Source organism: Talpa occidentalis, unplaced genomic scaffold (genome assembly GCF_014898055.3).
Source record: "Talpa occidentalis isolate TD23 unplaced genomic scaffold, MPIMG_talOcc4v2.1 talOcc4.9, whole genome shotgun sequence".
NCBI lineage: Eukaryota > Metazoa > Chordata > Mammalia > Eulipotyphla > Talpidae > Talpa > Talpa occidentalis.
In genome coordinates, this window is record NW_023605305.1 from 32321599 (window position 1) to 32338983 (window position 17385).

Sequence of the window (17385 nt, forward strand, 5' to 3'; positions counted from 1 at the left end):
TGAAGTAAGACTATCACTATTTGCAGACGATGTGATAATATACATAGAGAACCCTAAAAGCTCCACAGAAAAACTACTCAAAGTAATCAACCAGTTCAGTAAAGTAGCAGGATAAAAAATCAACACATACAAATAAGTAGCCTTCCTATATGCAAACAATTAATCTGAAGAAGAAGGAATCAAGAAAACCATCCCTTTTATAACTGAAACAAAAAAAATCAAATACTTGGGAATAAACTTAACAAAAGAGATGAAAGACCTATACAAAGAAAATTATAAAACACTGTTAAAAGAAATAGAAGACACAAAGAAATGGAAAGACATCCCCTGCTCATGGATTGGAAGAATTAACGTGATTAAAATGTCCATCCTACCAAAAGTAATATACAGATTCAGCGATATTCCAATAAAAGTCTCAATGAGGGCCTCCCTGGTGGCGCAGTGGTTGAGTGCCAGGCTGCGAAGCTGCCTGCAGCCTCTGCAATGCCAGTTCTATCCCCAGCCACCGGGCAAGGGTCCCACATGGCACTCAAACCTCTCCTGCCGCCCACTGCTACCCTCAGCAGTGTACTTCGTCATTCTGCCTGTTCTGCTCTCCACTCTGGCTCTGGTGAATTCTCTCACCCTCCCACGTTCTGACTGTACCCAGTGCTTGTATAAATAAATAAATAAATCTTTAAAAAAAAATTTCAATAACATTCTTCAAAGAAATAGAACAAATACTGATGAAATTCATATGGAACCACCAAAACCACCAACAGCCAAAGCCCTACTGATGAAAACAAAGGAGAAAGGAAGTATCGCACTTCCAACTTCAAGCTATATTACAAAGCCATAATAATTAAAACAGTTGGTATTGGAACAAAAACAGATAAACAGACCAATGGAACCAAATAGAGAGCCCAGAAATAAAACCACACTTACATGGACAACTGATCTTTGACAAAGGAGCAAAGAACATGCAATGGAATGCAGACAGTTTGTTCAATAAATGGTGCTGGGAAAACTGGACCACCACATGCAAAAAAATGAAACTAGATCACTACCTCTCACTGTGCACAGAAATCAACTCAAAATGGATAAAAGAACTAGACATAAGACGTGAAACCATAAAATATATAGAAGAAAATACAGGTAAAACATTACAAGACATACATCACAATAACATCTTTAAAGACTTATCACCCAAAGCAAAGAAAGTCAAGGAAAAGATAAACATCTGGGATTACATTAAACTGAACACATTTTTTTGCATTTCTGGTATCCACATTCCTAAGCATGATGTTCTCTCTCTCTGATATCCCACTATCTCCACTCTGCTTTTGCATACTAAACCTTTTCTTCAAAGCCCAGTTCAGAACTGACCTATTTGGTGGAGCCTTCCTTGACGGGCTCTTGTAGGTTCCATACCTCAAACTCAAAGTGATAGCTTTTCTTTGAGTGTTATACTCTTTGTATAACATGCTATGTTCTTGCCATATTCTTGTATATCCTTTTTAAATTTTTTTAATTTTTATTTTGTGTGTATATTTCTTTTCACAATTTTATTTTATGTATTTTTTACATAATTTTTCAATTTTGCACAATGTATGCATTTTCATCTTGGTTATAGTCCCCATACAATTCCCACCCCCCCTTATTTTGACCGTAATCCCTCCCCCCCCATAGTGTGTCTCTGGTTTATAGTTGCTTGTTGATTTTGATTTTTACTTTATTGTAATTAGTCTTTTCCTGGTCCCTTATTCAGGTTTTCTAAATTCCTGCTATGAGTGAGACCATCCAGTATTTTTCTTTTTCTTTCTGGCTTATTTCACTGAGCATGATCTCTTCCAGCTTCATCCACGTTGCTGCAAATTGCATGAGTTTATCTTTTTTGATTGCTTTGTAATATTCCATTGTATATATATACCACATCTTCTTGATCCAGTCATCTATTTTTGGGCCATTTGGGTTGTTTCCATAGCTTAGCTATTGTAAATCATTCAAGACCTAGTACACTTACTTCTTCATTCCATTTTTTGATGGAATCCTCTGTGGTATTTATTTATACTAGAGCTGGGGTACAGGCCAGAGGCATGGGAGGGTGAACAAATTCACCAGAGACGTAGCGGGGAGCAGAACATGCAGATGTACTGAAAACACTGCTGAGGGGCGCAGCAGGCGAAACAGGAGAGGTCTGCTGAGCCATGTGGGTCTCTCCCTGGCCGGCCAGGAATTGAACCTGCACTGCAGATGCTGTGGACAGCTTCACGGTGCTGCCCTCAACCTGCTGTGCCACCAGGGAGGCCCTCTTGTATATCCTTTAAACTTGTATATCCTGTAACTCTCATGCCCCCAATAAGGATACAAACACCTGAAGATTGGGGTACCTAATCTGATCTAATTTTCAGTACTTAGCTTTGCATTCTACATTGTTTTGATTTGGATTGTGTCAAATAGATGTCTCCCAGGAGCTCATCCTCAATATATTAAAACTAGGCTTATCATCTCAAATTCATCCCCCAAGATTCATGCAATTTTTCTCTTTTAATGATGTTATTATCTGAGTTGTTGAAGTTTGAAAGTTGAGTCCTTTTAAGTGGTAACTTCTAATCTCCCAACCTGAGAATCATCCTTTTTCTTTCTTCCTTTCTCTTTCTTTCTCTGCCCTCCTCACCTCCCTCCCTCTCTCTCTCCCTTCCTTTTCTTACTACTTCTTTTTTTTTTTTAAAGACTCATGCACATTCTTCCCTTCACTTTGGGTATCCTGTTTGTTACGTCTTGCCAACTCTATTTCCAGTGTCCTCTTAATATTCAAATATATTCTCTTCCATAAATTAGCAGGTATAATTAATAATCTTAGGGCATTCATAACTATGAAAAACCTTTAATAGTTTACATTTGCCTGTAGTATGAAGTAAAACTTGTTAGGGGATTTCAGGCATTCTGTGATTTGCCTCCAGCTTTTCTTTCCACCTCCTGTCTCTGCATGTACCTAATGCTCCACGTAGAAATCTTTGGTGGTTCCATGCTCCTACTTATACTGCTCCCTCCGAGTCCTCACCATCCTCAAACCCTAAATTCACCTCTTTAATATTCTTTGTAGTCATTCAAGACCCAGTACACTTATTACTTCTTCATTCCATCTTTTGACAGAATCCTCTCTCTTCTTTCAAGTCCTGTGAAGATTGAGTTTCCCATAGTCATTCTAAGTTTGTTGTATGTTGGTTTGTGGTATTTTTTCATGTCTTTACACTCAACTGAATGGGACATTTCTTGAAGGAAGAAGAGAGGAGCTATTGATTCTTGTAATCCCCGCTTGTTAGCCTTTAAGAGGTATTCATTGTCTATTTGATGGTACTGATTAATGGAGGGGAAGTTTTCCTTTCACATTCTTTATTTACCATACTAAATTTTAGTGCAGATAAATGCTGAGTGATTACTAGGCAAAAAACTGGTCACTAGAAGACTGAGTTTGTTACATCCTATAGTTTTTGTAATATCCCATATTATACAAGCTGTAATAAATTATGGCAATTTGGATATCATACAAGTATAAAAATCAGTTTTATAAACATGAGTAAATTTGGGCACATTTTATAAAAAACTCTTGCAAGCCCACAATTCCATTATTTAAAGTGTTATAATGTTATTTAATGTGTACAAACAATAAAGCCAGGTATAAATTTGTTAGGTTAAAAATCTAAACTTCGGCATACATGCGCTGCTGTATGGAAGGTGGTAGACTCATCTAATCACTTTTCTCTGTTCTAAGTCTGGGAAACTTTAAATTGTGCAGCACATGCTTTGAGGTCATTTGACTTTCACTTTGCACATGTCATTTACATGTCAAGACTCTTCTGTGGTAAGTAATAGTATTTGATGCTAACTTGATTAGAAATAAAAAGCTGGATAGTGAAATAAACTTGGTAGCTCTTGCATTTAAGGTTGTTGCTGAGTTGATTCAGTGTGTTGCTGTACAAATTTTTTGAGTTAATCAGAAATGAAAACATGTAAGATTATGGGGAAGACTTAAAAACCCCAATTTGAAAATCCTCATGTAGTACAGACCTTTAAGTTTTTACATTTATGCTGTAAATGAGTTGATATTTAATTCTTTTTTAACTAAATGAGTTCTTTGACTCTTTGGGTCAAGAAAGCTGTATTTGTCCTTGTATATATAAGTTTATGTAAACCACTGTCAACTATATTTTAGGTGGTTATCAAATTGGAATTTCACTGTTACTGTCTTATATTTTGTAGTTTTCATTATAGTTTTGATTGATTTTGATGTCAAGCCCTAGAGAGAAAGGACATGAATGAATAATGTTTGGTATAATAATATGGCTGGTGAGAAGAGGGAGAGCATGCATTCACCAGAAATACCATCGAATCTATGGGTAAAACATCATTAAACATAAAGGAAAGGTCATAAAATCCAGGTGATAAATTGTTATCAAGGCTGGCAAAGCAGTGGAACCGCTTTGAAACCTTTTTAAATCATTATAATTAAATACTGACAGATTTTTGTTACAAACACAAGTTTAGTATTTAAGTTGCAATTTATGAAATACATCTGAGAAATTAATCTTATTAGGATACTTGATTCTACTCTTTTTTCATATAATGGTTTATGTGTCTAACTGGCTAAGGTTAATAGAAATCTTATGACTTTTTTTCTTGAGTGTTAAGCTTTTGAACATACATTTCAACTTATCAATATATGAAGATCTGTTTACTACCATCCTTTTGTTTTCTTTGCCTCATTAGGTTTTATTTTTGTATCATGTAGAAAAGAGGTGTATTTGTTTTTCTCCCTTTGAAACCTTTTGTTTCCCAAAGGAAATGATTACAATGTAGATGTGTCACCTGTTCCACTGGTGAAGTGTGGTATAGGGTAGCCAGTTAGCTGGGTTTCCTATAACAAAGGAAAATTCTCCTCTGTGAGTGGTCAGTGTCCCATTACTGAAGGCAGATGAGTATTTGACTCCAAAATTGGAATTTAGGATCCTAAGATAACATAATTTTAAAAATTAAATAGTAATAAAAGGTTCATATAGAAAAACAGAGGACTTCTGCCCCTCCACTTTCATTGTTCCTTACCACACTAACCATTTTCAGCATTTTTTAGCTGCTTATATTACTATTTTCTTAGCTTAGTACCTGGCATTGCATTCATACAAGAGACAATTAGCATATATTTCATGCATCCTCCCTGGGTGAGAAGATGCCAGGGAGCACACTGTCAAAGCCAGTGTTGGTTTGTGCAGAGGGTGTTTATTGCTAACCTTGAAACAGATATTTTTCTTTGATAATGCATTGAAAACTGCATATAATTTACAAACTAACTTTTGAAGCATGGTGGCCTTGATATAGGATATGCTTCCATAATTTGCCAAGCAGTGTATTTATTCCATCTGACCACATTCTATGTGGTAATTTGTAGAGTGACTTTAATTTTGAGATTTCTGAGTCTGGACAGACAAAATAGTGGAGCTATATTTATATCCTGCTTCTGAGAGTTGTCTTAGTGTTAATCTGCTTGACCTGTGTTAATCAGTTTGACCTGTGTAGCTAGGCAAAGTCCTAGAGAAACCCTGACTTTCCCCTTTACTTTTGCTTCTTTTTTTCTTCTGTTGCTACTGAAAGTATTTGTCTTGCATATCTAAGATGACATCAGAGAGAATGTGATTTATAGGTAAATATTGGGCTCTCTAATGGAAATAATATTTTTAAAGTAGTAAATGAATTCTGTAGTTAAATTTTTCTTTTGATATTAATAGCTATAGGTAAAGTTGGCCTATTTTTCACTTGGTAGATTTCTTGCCATTTTAAAAAATTTATATACTTTTTACATTATCGTTTATTCTCCTCTCAAGTGGAATCCCCATAAAATTATCACCATCGAGACACCATAGTCTCTTGTGCTCGTCCCTTCCACTCTTTCTTTTTTTTTTTAAAGATTTATTCATGCAAGATCTGGGGTACAGGTCAGAGACGCTGGAGGGTGAGAGAATTCACCAGAGACAGAGCTGGGAGCAGAACAGGCAGGAGGACCGAGGTACACTGCTGAGGGGAGCAGCGGGTGGAGACAGGAGAGGTCTGTCACTCCATGTGGGTATTTCCCTGGCTGGCCGGTATTCGAACCCATGCCGCAGAGGCTGCAGACAGCTTCACAGCACTTCGCTCAGGCCTCTGGGCCACTGGGGAGGCCCCCCTCCCACATTTTCATTGGTTTCCCCCCTCCTCAGCTGAATGTTTTTGATTTATAGTTTGCCTGCTATTTTTTTTCTGATCCTTTGTTTGTTTGTTTTCCTTATGTTTCTCCTATAAGTGATACCAGCTGATATTTTTCTCTTTCCCTTTGACTTATTTCACTGAGCATAATCCTTCCAGTTCCATCAATGTTGCTGTGAATGGCATGAATTTATCTTTTTTGATTGCTGAATAGTATTCCATTGTGTATATATACCACATGTACTTGATCCAGTCATATGTTTTTGGGTATTTAGGTTGTTTCCATATGTTAGCTATTGTTAAATAGTGCTTCAATAAATACAAGAGTGCAGGTTTTCTTTTCAATTAATGTTTTTGTGAACTTTGGGTGATTTCTTGCCATTTTAAAGGCCCTCCCTCACCTGGAATGTTAGGGTTTTGATTGTTCTCAGATTTTTAAAATACTTAATCACCGTATTATATTTTTTTATCTTGAACAAAAAAACAAATACACAACAGTTTTGTTTTCTCCCTTAATAACCTTAGTTTAGATAGGTCCGTTTATGTGTTATTACATATGGGTTGAGGAATTATGAACAAATTGTAGAATTCTTTAAAAGCACTTCAGTTGCTATATTTGCTTAGAACCCTCCAGCTTCTTGCCATAAAAAGGGTAAAGTTGTATTGTGTAAATACTTTTTATTTTAAATGTTCCATCTTTCCTTATGCAGACTAACTTTACACTAGGATTAGAAAAATGAGATCTATATGTCTGTAACAAATCTCTAGTATAAAATAATAAAAAGATAGACTTTGGAGTACAACTGTGACTGCTTTAAATGTGTAACTGGAACATGGTTTTATTTATATGTATTATTAAGTGACTCATAAATAATATTCTCTATTGCCATTATCTATAAGTTTTCCTTCTGACTTGTTTCACTGATGATGATGAGAGATGTAGAAGACACTTTAAAAAAGAAATCTGAGTGTTTAATTAAGACATTATTAAAAGCAAGGTCCTTAATGATCCCTTGTCTCTAATTTTGGATCATGGAAATTTTCTGTCTTAATTGTGGTAATAGTTGTCTATATGCACGGTTATCAAAATATATTGAGTTGTACATCTACAATGGATGCATTTTACTGCACATGAATTATGATAATAAAGCTAATTTAAAAGAATTACTCAAACATGTATAATTATAGCTTGTGGTGAGTTTCACAAAGAAGAATTGCATAGACTATGAGAATAGATAATAGGAAGAACTCACATAGGCAGAGAGAAAACAATGATGAGTAGAATTAAGAGTGAGGATTGGTATCAAGAAGAAAATGTAAAAGACAACAATATGCCAAGATCCTGAGGCTAGAAGGTCCATGTCAGATTAGGGAAAGTTGAAAAAGACCATGTGTAGAAGACTGAAAATGAAGGCATACAAATATAAGCAGGAACTAGAGTGTTAGTATGGCTAAACTTGCAGGCCATTGGTAAAAACAGTTGATCCTAAGGATTTGCAGTTCTTAAAGTGGAGGGGATTGAGAGAAGAGTGATGACAGAGTAATGAAATTGGTTTTGGAAATACTAATGTGGCTGCAGTTTTAAGAATGAATTGGAGGAGCTATAGTAGATTCATGAAAATCTCACCAAGGAGATTATCGCAGAGGACAAAACCTGTAATAGGGTAGTAGTTAGGGAAAGAGGTGGACAGAATTGAGAATGTATTTAGTAGTAAAAATGAACAACTTGTTATGGATTGAATTTGGAATGGGGGAGGTGTTGCCTGCTTGGTTTATGGTTTGCATTTTAGTGTAGATAATAGTGGTTTTTATCTACTGAATCACAGAAAGTACTAGAAAAGGACAAGGCATTTGAGGTGCAGGAATAAGAGTGCATGTAGTATTGGACATATTGGGGAAAAAAAAGTCTAAGGCAAACTGAAGTACTCTCTTACACTGAGTACTGCAAGCCTTTTGTGCAGTGTGCACTATGCTAGTTTTGTAAAGGGTACCAGTAGTTAGAAAAATCAGATGCTTAGGAGTTTATAGCAGAGTTGTAAGTATATATGCATAAATACTAAGAGCCGAAAAGATTGTCTCCCGTATCAGTAAGTTAATTATTTATGTCTGTGATTTCCTACATTTTTGGATGACTCTTTAGAGGGATCTAGAACCCAGAACATTTCATCTAACTTGAAGTTCTGTTATTTGGATTCCCGAAGCATCTTCACAAGCCACCTACATTCCTTATGGAGCTGTGGCACAACAGCAGACCTACGGTGTTTAACTGGATTAATAAAACAGCCTCCGAGCTTCTGCCTATTGATATAGTATCTTCTCCTTCCCCTTTTCCTCCTGCTCCCCCAACCACGAGACCCAAACAGCTTTCCGGAAGTAAACAAAAGCGGTTATCAAGAAGCAGCTAGGCTCCACAGTTGCCAGAATACTGGGCTAGAAGCCGGTGGGTGTAGGTGAAATACGTTTATGTCAGTGAGCAGCTCCTTCACCAGCTGTCACCCAGTGGGAATCCCCTTGCCGATGCCCAGAGGCTAAACGGCACTCCCTCTAGCAGCGACCTCCCTGTTCAGCGGGAGGAACCTGCGTTAGCCGCTTTTGTCTCCTCAGGGGGCCTGGCGCAGCCGGAACCCCAGTGCCGAAGAGGAGCCCTGAGCCCCTTGAGGGGGTGACTGGGTTGGGTCGGGCCTGGGCCGGGTGCTGAGAGCCTGCCAGCCCCCTCCTCCCTGTGCCCCCCCCCCCCCCCCCCCCCCCCGCTGCTGCGGGGGCTGTTGACCGACTCCCTTTCGCTTCTCCACCCCCAAGTGGGCCCAACCGCCAATTGTCAGCCGCTCACCTCCCGCAGCAGGTGACCCATGGCCAATCGCCAGGGGTCTCTTTGCCAGGAACAGGCAGGACAGCCAATAGGACGTCCCGAGGCCGAGGCCGGGGCGGGGCGGGGGCCGCGAGAGGGGAGAGGGGTGAGGAGGCGTGTCCTGGGGGGACGGGTGAGCCTGGCTGGACCTTCTACGCCGCAGCCCCCGCGATTCAGCGGAGGGGGGGAGAAAAAGGGGTGCTCGGAAGCGGCCTCCGGCTCCTTCCCCTGGAGGCACAGAGGGCGGGGGGCCTTGGCGAATGGCTTTCTTGCTGGCCACTTGCGGAGTGAGTAGACCCTGAGGGTCTGGGAGAGGGGCCGGCCCCCACCCCTGAGTCCCTGGGGTCCCTGCTGCCTGCCCAGGCTGGGGGCGAATGTCGCCCGCTCCCTGCCTCCCCGCCGCCCTCTGGGGTGAGTAGGACGTTGTGGCCGCCCAGGCGCTCTCCTCCCTGGGAACTAGCCTCACTTCCTTGGCAGGCCGAGGTGGGTTGAAGGCTAGGCTAGGGCCTCCTCTTCCACCAAGGGGTCATTTCCCAGCAAACCAGTCGTTGAAGTGAATCTCTTCCCCTTTTCGATTCATTTTTGTGAAACCGGTTTCCTTTCTCAAGCTGTGTCAGTATTATTTGAAACACAAAAGTTTTTTATTAGCGGTGAAAGCTTGATTTTGACCACTTGCCCATGAACAGACTCTCCAATTGCAGACCAAACATTTTCTGTTGTCTTATTTTTGGCACCGTGTTCTTGTCTGATCCAGTATTTTTATGTGTAATAATTATGGATGCTATTATTTGTGAGTATGTACGTACGTGGGAAGGGAGGTTGTTGCTGTGCTCTTTGGGTGGCTTCTGTTAAAATATGAAAAACTTTAGTCATCGGGGCTCACATAAAAACTGAAGGGAAAGGCTCTCAGTCCAGCTTAGTTATTAGAGTTGAGTGTCATAAATAGAATAGGAAATATGTTTGAATCATCATCCTTTTTTTGTGGTATTTATACAGTACTTCACAAGTACTTTTGTTAGGAAAGAATGAGAGAGGTATTGAACATGAAAAATTTTTACTAATTTGAAATAACTTTGGGGCTAACATTTGGTTTTGCTTGTTAATCAAACTGTTTATTTTTATATGTGTTCAGGAAATTAAAAACAAATCAAGCAATTATTTTTCCTGCTTTTCAGTGGCGAAACTAGAAGCGACCTTAAGAATAGTAGATGGAGTTTTAAGAGCTTTTGTAGTTAACTTTAAATTGGTAGCTCTCAGCCATTACCTGTGAATCCTCTCCATGAACTTTGCCTGCATTGAACTGAGTAGATGATAAAGCCTTTTAATGAATATTGTTAACATCTCTCACTTAAAAAAATTTTACTTTCACTTTTTGTGGGTCTTGCAAGACACAAATTAAAGGGGGAAAAAAGGACCGTTTAACTTTTCCTTGTCCAGGAAAGATATTTATTGCCACAAATGAGTTGTGTCCGCCCCTCCCCCCAGCTTAAATAGGCAATAAGAGCGATAATAGAGAACCTGGATTTGTTTCCAAAATGTCCTGAGTTTGGTTTTTGCAGAGGTGACATTATACTTGAAGTGTCCCTCAATAAATACCATTGCAAAAGGTCACATCCATTTTGATATTTCTAAAGTTCTGGATGTTATGATTTTAAGGGGGAAAGATTGTATTTGATCATAATTTAACCTCAGCCATCCCCAGCTGATACGAAGATTAGAAGGGAATTTAGTTTAATGAAAGTTTGGTTTAATCAGAAATGAGCATTATGATACTACCACATTCTGCTGATTGAAAAATCCTGCAGTAGCGTGGGTTGCACTCCATTGCTTGAGAAAGAGGATGTAAGACTTTTATTCTAAAAAGCAAATTCTAGGGTATTCCCTGGGATATATCAAGTTCTATCAGCAGCTAAACCTTATACTGTAGAATGATAACTGATATTTTGGCAATTCCATTGAAACAGAGGCTTTTATGATTAATGTACTTACCCTCAAATTATACTTAGGAAGATTTTTCAGTAAAGGTTTAAAAAAAAAAAAGGTTACAATGGAAAGAATAGTTCTTAGACTGAAAACAGAATTAAGTCAAGTATCCCTCTCTAAATATTCTAATTAATTGAAATTCTGCCATACTTAAGCAATAGTCATTAAAGCAAATTTTTTTAAGGGTAAAGAACTGGGGTGTAGGCCAGAGGTTTCGGGGTGAGAGGATTCACCAGAGATAGAGTAGGGAGCAGAATAGGCAGATCTGCTGAAATACATTGCTGTGGGGAGCATCAAGCAAGACAGGAGAGGTCTGCTGTTCCACATGTGGGTTAGCTCCCTCAGTGGGGATCAAACTCAGGGGATAGTGGTGATAGTGATTAGATTTAACCCTTAGGCCACCTGGGAGTCCCCAAGCCATTTTCTAGCTCCCTAATTTTCCATGCCCAGTCACCATATCCTATTAAGTGTGCCCTAGTAATTTCTCCTGAATTTTGCCTTTTTCCATATAATGCTTTAATTCAGGCACTCACCAAGCTATTTACCAAAGTCTCTTCTCTTCTTGTCATTGGACTTCTCCTGTTCATACTCTATCCAAAAAGAAATCCAGCTGATTCACACCTTTACTTTCAAATATGTTTTAATTCCTTCTTGTTAGAGCCCAGTGGCCGGGCATGTTCTTCAAGCCCTTTGCAACTTGGCCTTAATTTATCTCTCAAGTTTGGACTCAGCCCAAGTTTTCTACCCAAGGTATCCACCCTAGTACTATGAACCCTTACACTATGAAGTGTAAGCACAAATGGTTCTGGGGTAGTATGATAGGAAAGACACAGCTTGAGAAGTTAGGGACACTGCATGGATGGGATTAAATTTAAACTCATGCCAGATTAGGTAGTGATTATATATGCTGTTAACTGTACTGTCTGTAAAGCTGTTCTTTGAAGACAATTATAGTTCCTGGCACATAATAGCTATTCACTAAATATTTGTGTCATTAATGAATGGTAGTGATTGCTCTGTGTCTGTAAGGAGGGAAAGAGATTCATACTCCTTTGTACATTGGAGTTCTATTATTTCTGAAGATACCTTTAAGAATTTTGCTTCTTTGCTATATTGACTAAGCAACTTCCCCCTTGCCAAATAGGCCTCTTCAAGTTATTCTGCTTATTCAGTTGTTTGTTTGCATTCTCTGCATTCTTTAGTTTTTATTTACTCACTTTCAAGGCTACACTAAATGATAGTTTACTTGTATTCTGACATCCTTTGTCATACCATGGAAGACTTGGCAGTAGTTGGAACCTCTATGTTCTTATTATCTTTATTTAAATGAAATAAATTTTTTTTCCAAAAGTGTATAAGTGGACCTTAGGTTTCTCCAATAGGGTGAGTTATTTAGTCATAACAATGTTCACTAGCTTTACAGAAATACTGGAGATACTAGGTGCTAGAATCCTAAAACTGGACAAAATCTTAAAATCACCTTCTACCTACTTTTATAGTGAAGGAAACAAGTCTCCAAGAAGCCAAATTACTTGCCCAAGGTTACACAGTCAGAGGTTGGAATAAATAGGGCTAGAGCCCTATGATGCTTCATCTTTTATTATCTCTAGGGAGAATGGAGTGCTGCAGTGGTGCTGTTCTTTAGCCACTGCTCTGTCACTCCTCCAAGCCCTGATCCTTTTTCCTGTTCAGCCACTTATTTTGGGTTCCTTTCGATTCAACATCTGGATCTGAGAAATAACTGACATACTTCTCCAAGAGAATAATGTTCCTTATTTGGCCTTCTTATGATTTCCAGCCTCATTTTTTTTCTCTTTTTTTTTTAATTTAAATTTTATTTTTATATTTCCCATACAATTACAACCCCCTTATTTTGACCCCAATCCCTCCTTTCCCCGCCCCCCACCCCCCCATAGAGTGTCTCTGGTTCATAGTTGTTTGTTGATTTTGATATTTTCTTTCTTATAGTTATTCTTTTTCCTGGTCCCTTATTTAGGTTTTCTAGATTCCTGCTATGAGTGAGACCATTCCAGCCTATGCATGTTTTAACCTGAGTCTGGGAGTATACTTTTCCTGGTTATTCTCCATTTTCCTGCAGATTCATTCTCTGCCCTTCTATGCACTCTGTTCCAGGAGACTGATCTTTATAGCCTCTCTCATTTGGGGTCTTCTATCCTCTGGCTTCTGGTTGGATTTAGCCAATGGGAGGCAGCATCAGGAGATAGAAAGGGAAAAACAAAGTGAACCTTTGGCGTATTCATTCCTGTTGCTGCTTCTCTCCTCTGGAGCATTTCTGGCAGTGTCTATATCCTACAAGTGTCCTTTTGAGTTGTTCCTCCTCTGATTCAGACTTAGGGTGGTGAAGACTTCCTAATAACTGGGTACCTCAACATCCATTGTTAGTTTCCCTAACCCCACCCTCACTTCTCTAGTTACTTTATTAAAGAGAAGCTTAAACATCCCATCTGAAAATGCTGTTTCCTCCCCCATATCTCCTCCTATAATACTTTTCACTTCCCCATCTGAAGTGAATCCTCTACTCTACTGTCTGAATCCTCTACTATCTCTGTGAAACCTCATCTCCATAACTTTCTCCTTTGAATAGTGCCTTTCTCTTAACACTTACTTGTAACAATGCTGTTACAAATATATGCTGTCTAGGCATATATCTCCAATAACAGACTTGAAGTTCTTAGGGCAGGGTTTGTCTCTCCTTCTTAGCATCCCCAAAGCATCCAGCTCAGTGCCATAGTCAGAAGATGCCCAATGAATAAATAATTATTTTAACTGAATTTTAAGCCCAGAGTAGTATGTAAAAATATGCTTATGAGAAGATTTGACATGAGAGAGTGAAATTTTTTTCTTCGTTTACAATACTGTGCATGATTTAGTGGAACAGAGTCACATCTCATATGTATGTTGTCACACCAGCCCCACCTTCAAAGCCCCCACAGTCCTTTACCCTTGACTGTTGGGTCCCCTCCTCCTTTTGCTGCCAGCCTCCCACCTCTAGCAGCCTTAATGCTGCATCTTAATTCTAGGGTTTGCTTTGTTTTTGTTTTGTCAATTCCTTTGTTATTTTTTTTCTCTATAAGCCAAGTATGAGTGAAATTATCTTTCTGATTTATTTCACTTAGTATAATCCCTTCCAGTTGAGATAATGAGTTTTTAGGGGATTAGTTAATTGTCATTGTCTGATCTTTACAGATGTGTAATACAGTTTGTTTTATTGATTTTCTTAAGAACTTAATTATCCTTAAAAAATCAGTATCCATACTTATAATAAATTAGAATACCTAAGTAAGTTAGCTTTTTCATGAATGCTCTGATTTACAATCAGCAGAAATTTCTTGTTCTTTGATTACTTTTCATGTTTAAATACTAATGGGTAGCATTTAATTTAGAAGATTTTTATTGAGCACTTGCTACAAACCAAGCTAACCTGCAGATACAGTAGAGAACAAAACAAGGTCCTTTCCTCATGGGCATATATTCTATTCATAACAGACCATCTTGATCGATTTTTTGCAACAATTAAGCAAAATTAAGATAATTTTGTGTTAGAGTTTTAATGACTTTAGGAAAAACTGAACCGGTTTCCTTTTAACTGTTTGACATTCATCAGTAACTAAAATCAGATTTACAAAAACTACTTTGTGATTTTTAAGGATAAATATCAAACCAATTATAGAATTTAGTTTTTGTTCTATTGTTTGGTTGTGTGCGATAGACACCTTAATATTTGATTGATTGATTTGGCTTGTTAATCACTTAACTCTCCTACGGCGTTGTTTTAATTTTCAATTTGGTATACTTTGCTATACAAAGATACCTGGTTTGTTAGAAGATGTGCCAGCTTTTGTTTTTGAAAATATTTTATAATAAATTTTCAGCAAGATTTATGTATGAAAACTGCAGTCATTGTCAAAATTTGAACTACTAAAATTCTGAGTTTAAGGCTTCATCTGGTTAAGGGGAATTTCTCCTAGTTATACATAGAGCAAATCTCCAGAAAACTTATGTAAAACTTTGAATTTTGGAGCAAGAGTAGGGAGAATTTTGGATTTCCAGAATGCTGTGAAGCTGAATGTTAGGCAATAATAAGAAGTTGGAAAGAGAAGATTGTATTTTTTCCGTCCCATCTTAGAACCTGTTTAGATTCTGACTTAACTTTTGCCTTAAAGACATTTCCAGTGGCTGGCCAAATAATGTGTGAGAAGAAAACATTGACTGTTTGCCAACACCATATGGTCAAACAGTGCTTTGTTAGAGGGAGTGATGGAGTAGGTGTTTCTGTTTTTTATGAATTTGCTTTCTTGAATGTTGAGTCATAATCATGTTATTGGCAGGAAGAATGTGGAAAATATGTACTTTCTTTGTTTTACTGGCCATTTTTCTTCTCAGCTTTTAGTCTCATGTAGTGATGATTGCTAATTATTAAGTGCCTTTTTTTTGCTTGTACTTTATAAGTGATGTTATGCTATATTTTATTTTGCTTGGAAAGGTGTATCTTGAGGAGCTTCAACATTGCCAAATTTATTCTCTGAAGATATTTTTGGATTTTTGGATAATTTTAATAGAATAATGCTGGTGATTTTCTGTGCTTAAACTCATAACATTTTTGAAAAATAGTTATAACCTGTACAATTTCCAATTTTTTTACATAGTTTTTTATTTAAATCAAATTCACGTAAATTAATGCATACTTTTTTTTAAAAAATCATCACTTCTTAGCCCTTTCTTACACTTCTCATTTGTAACATCTGCTCTTGTCTTTTAATATCTCATACATCCTCTATCTGAGGACAGTATATTAAATCAATATTTGGAATCAGGAGATGGAATAGGAGCTTGCTCCATCCATTTCATGCATCAACCTGTTAATTGCATTACTTGCCACGGAGAGGAATATCAGACAATGTGAATGTGTAAAGTAAAAATTAACAATCCCTATCTCAAATGCCCTTTCTTCAGTTCCATTCCCTAGGAGTAATATGTTTTATGTGTTTTGTTTCATGTGTTTTATTTCAGTGGGGGGGGGGGAGAATGTGTGTGTGTATGTGTATATAAGGAACTTTTTAAAAAATGTACTATATATTCATGTGTCTATTTATCTAGCATAAGGTAACCATTCAGTTAATATTAATTGACTTGATTTCTGCTGTCTTCTCTTTCTGTAGTTTGCTTTCTACATACAGAGCCTATAAAATTGCGTTTCATTTTTGATTTTTTAAAAAGTAATTTGCTACATTTTGAAACCTCTAAGGCAATCTTATATGCCTTCCAGGCATTTATATTATTAAATGTTAGTTACTTTTTTTTTATACAGAGGATGACCATATACTTTATAGTGGGACACTTGTAACAGCAAAGGGGGCTGCTAGTAATTTTGTTGAGATAACAGGCACAAGTAGGGACTGTCCCAGGCAAATGGTAATATGTGGTCATCCTGTTTGTAAATTTAAGATTTTTTTTGTTTTATTTAGTTTTGAGAATAACTTTTGTGTGGCTTTCTTGAATAAATTAGAAGTATTTTTGGAAAGACAAAACTATCAGTGACTTAAATAGAGGAAAATGTTATACATCCTAAACTGGTTTTGTGCAGCTATTTATTTGAGTATCCAAATAACTTTGCGGAATCAATATTAGTCTTTTATTCTATAAGTCTAAGGGTTAATAAAAGAATCATTATTAGATGAAGAGATATTAAAGAGCAAGCAATTACTCTAAAAGTTGTGATTAAAGTTCTTGGATATTGTCTGTACCTGATTCCTGTTTGACAAAGCAGTTCATTTTTCTCACAACTATATGAACAACTCAAATTTGTTTTGTGGCATTTTTTCAAACAAATTCTTATGCATAAAACTATTTTTATTGTAAATGTAAAGATAAAAGCAGTTCTGTTTTCAATGCGGAAAAACAAATTTGTATTCAAATATTAGATTGCTTTATGGCAAAAAGGACTTACATTCTTTAACACATTGTGACAAATGTAATAATAATTCAGTACAGTTAACCTTTTGTGGTTAGCATAATACCCAATACCTTCTGAAAATCTCATGTGGAGTTTTTTTCTGATATGTTCTCCATTACTATAAATTACCACTTGTTTCGTCTATTGCACATACCTTTAAAAAGTACTATTATCTGTTATCTTCTCCAGTGTTCAAGTTACTGTTTGTTTTCCTTTTTTTAAAAGAAGTTAAATACATTTTAACTTATGCTTATATATTCCTTTCTCAGTTGTAGTTCTCTATGAATATTTCATGTGTTTTATGGCATTACTTAGTTATATATTTTGTTTTTAGTCATCAACTCCTAATTGAATGCCTTTAAGT

The 17385-nt window shown here is 37.3% G+C and overlaps 1 protein-coding gene and 1 non-coding gene across 10 annotated transcripts in view; both read left to right on the forward strand.

The window, feature by feature from the left end:
• OSBPL9 (oxysterol binding protein like 9) overlaps nucleotides 1-17385 on the forward strand; it is a 122610-nt gene that overhangs the window by 56205 nt on the left and 49020 nt on the right. For 2 of the 9 annotated variants that reach the window (XM_054691369.1, XM_054691368.1), the window contains exon 5: nucleotides 5942-6040. The exons of 3 other annotated variants lie outside the window; for them this stretch is intronic. In XM_054691369.1, the coding sequence (XP_054547344.1) occupies nucleotides 5942-6040 (99 nt within the window). Of the gene's footprint in view, nucleotides 1-5941; nucleotides 6041-9167; nucleotides 9352-9372; nucleotides 9476-9523; nucleotides 9548-17385 lie in introns of those variants that run through there. 4 more of the 9 variants (XM_037498279.2, XM_037498278.2, XM_037498282.2 and 1 more) reach the window with 4 other exon arrangements.
• On the forward strand, nucleotides 15770-15962 carry LOC119237385 (U2 spliceosomal RNA). The gene has a single exon (XR_005123314.1). It is a non-coding gene; the product is annotated as a U2 spliceosomal RNA (small nuclear RNA).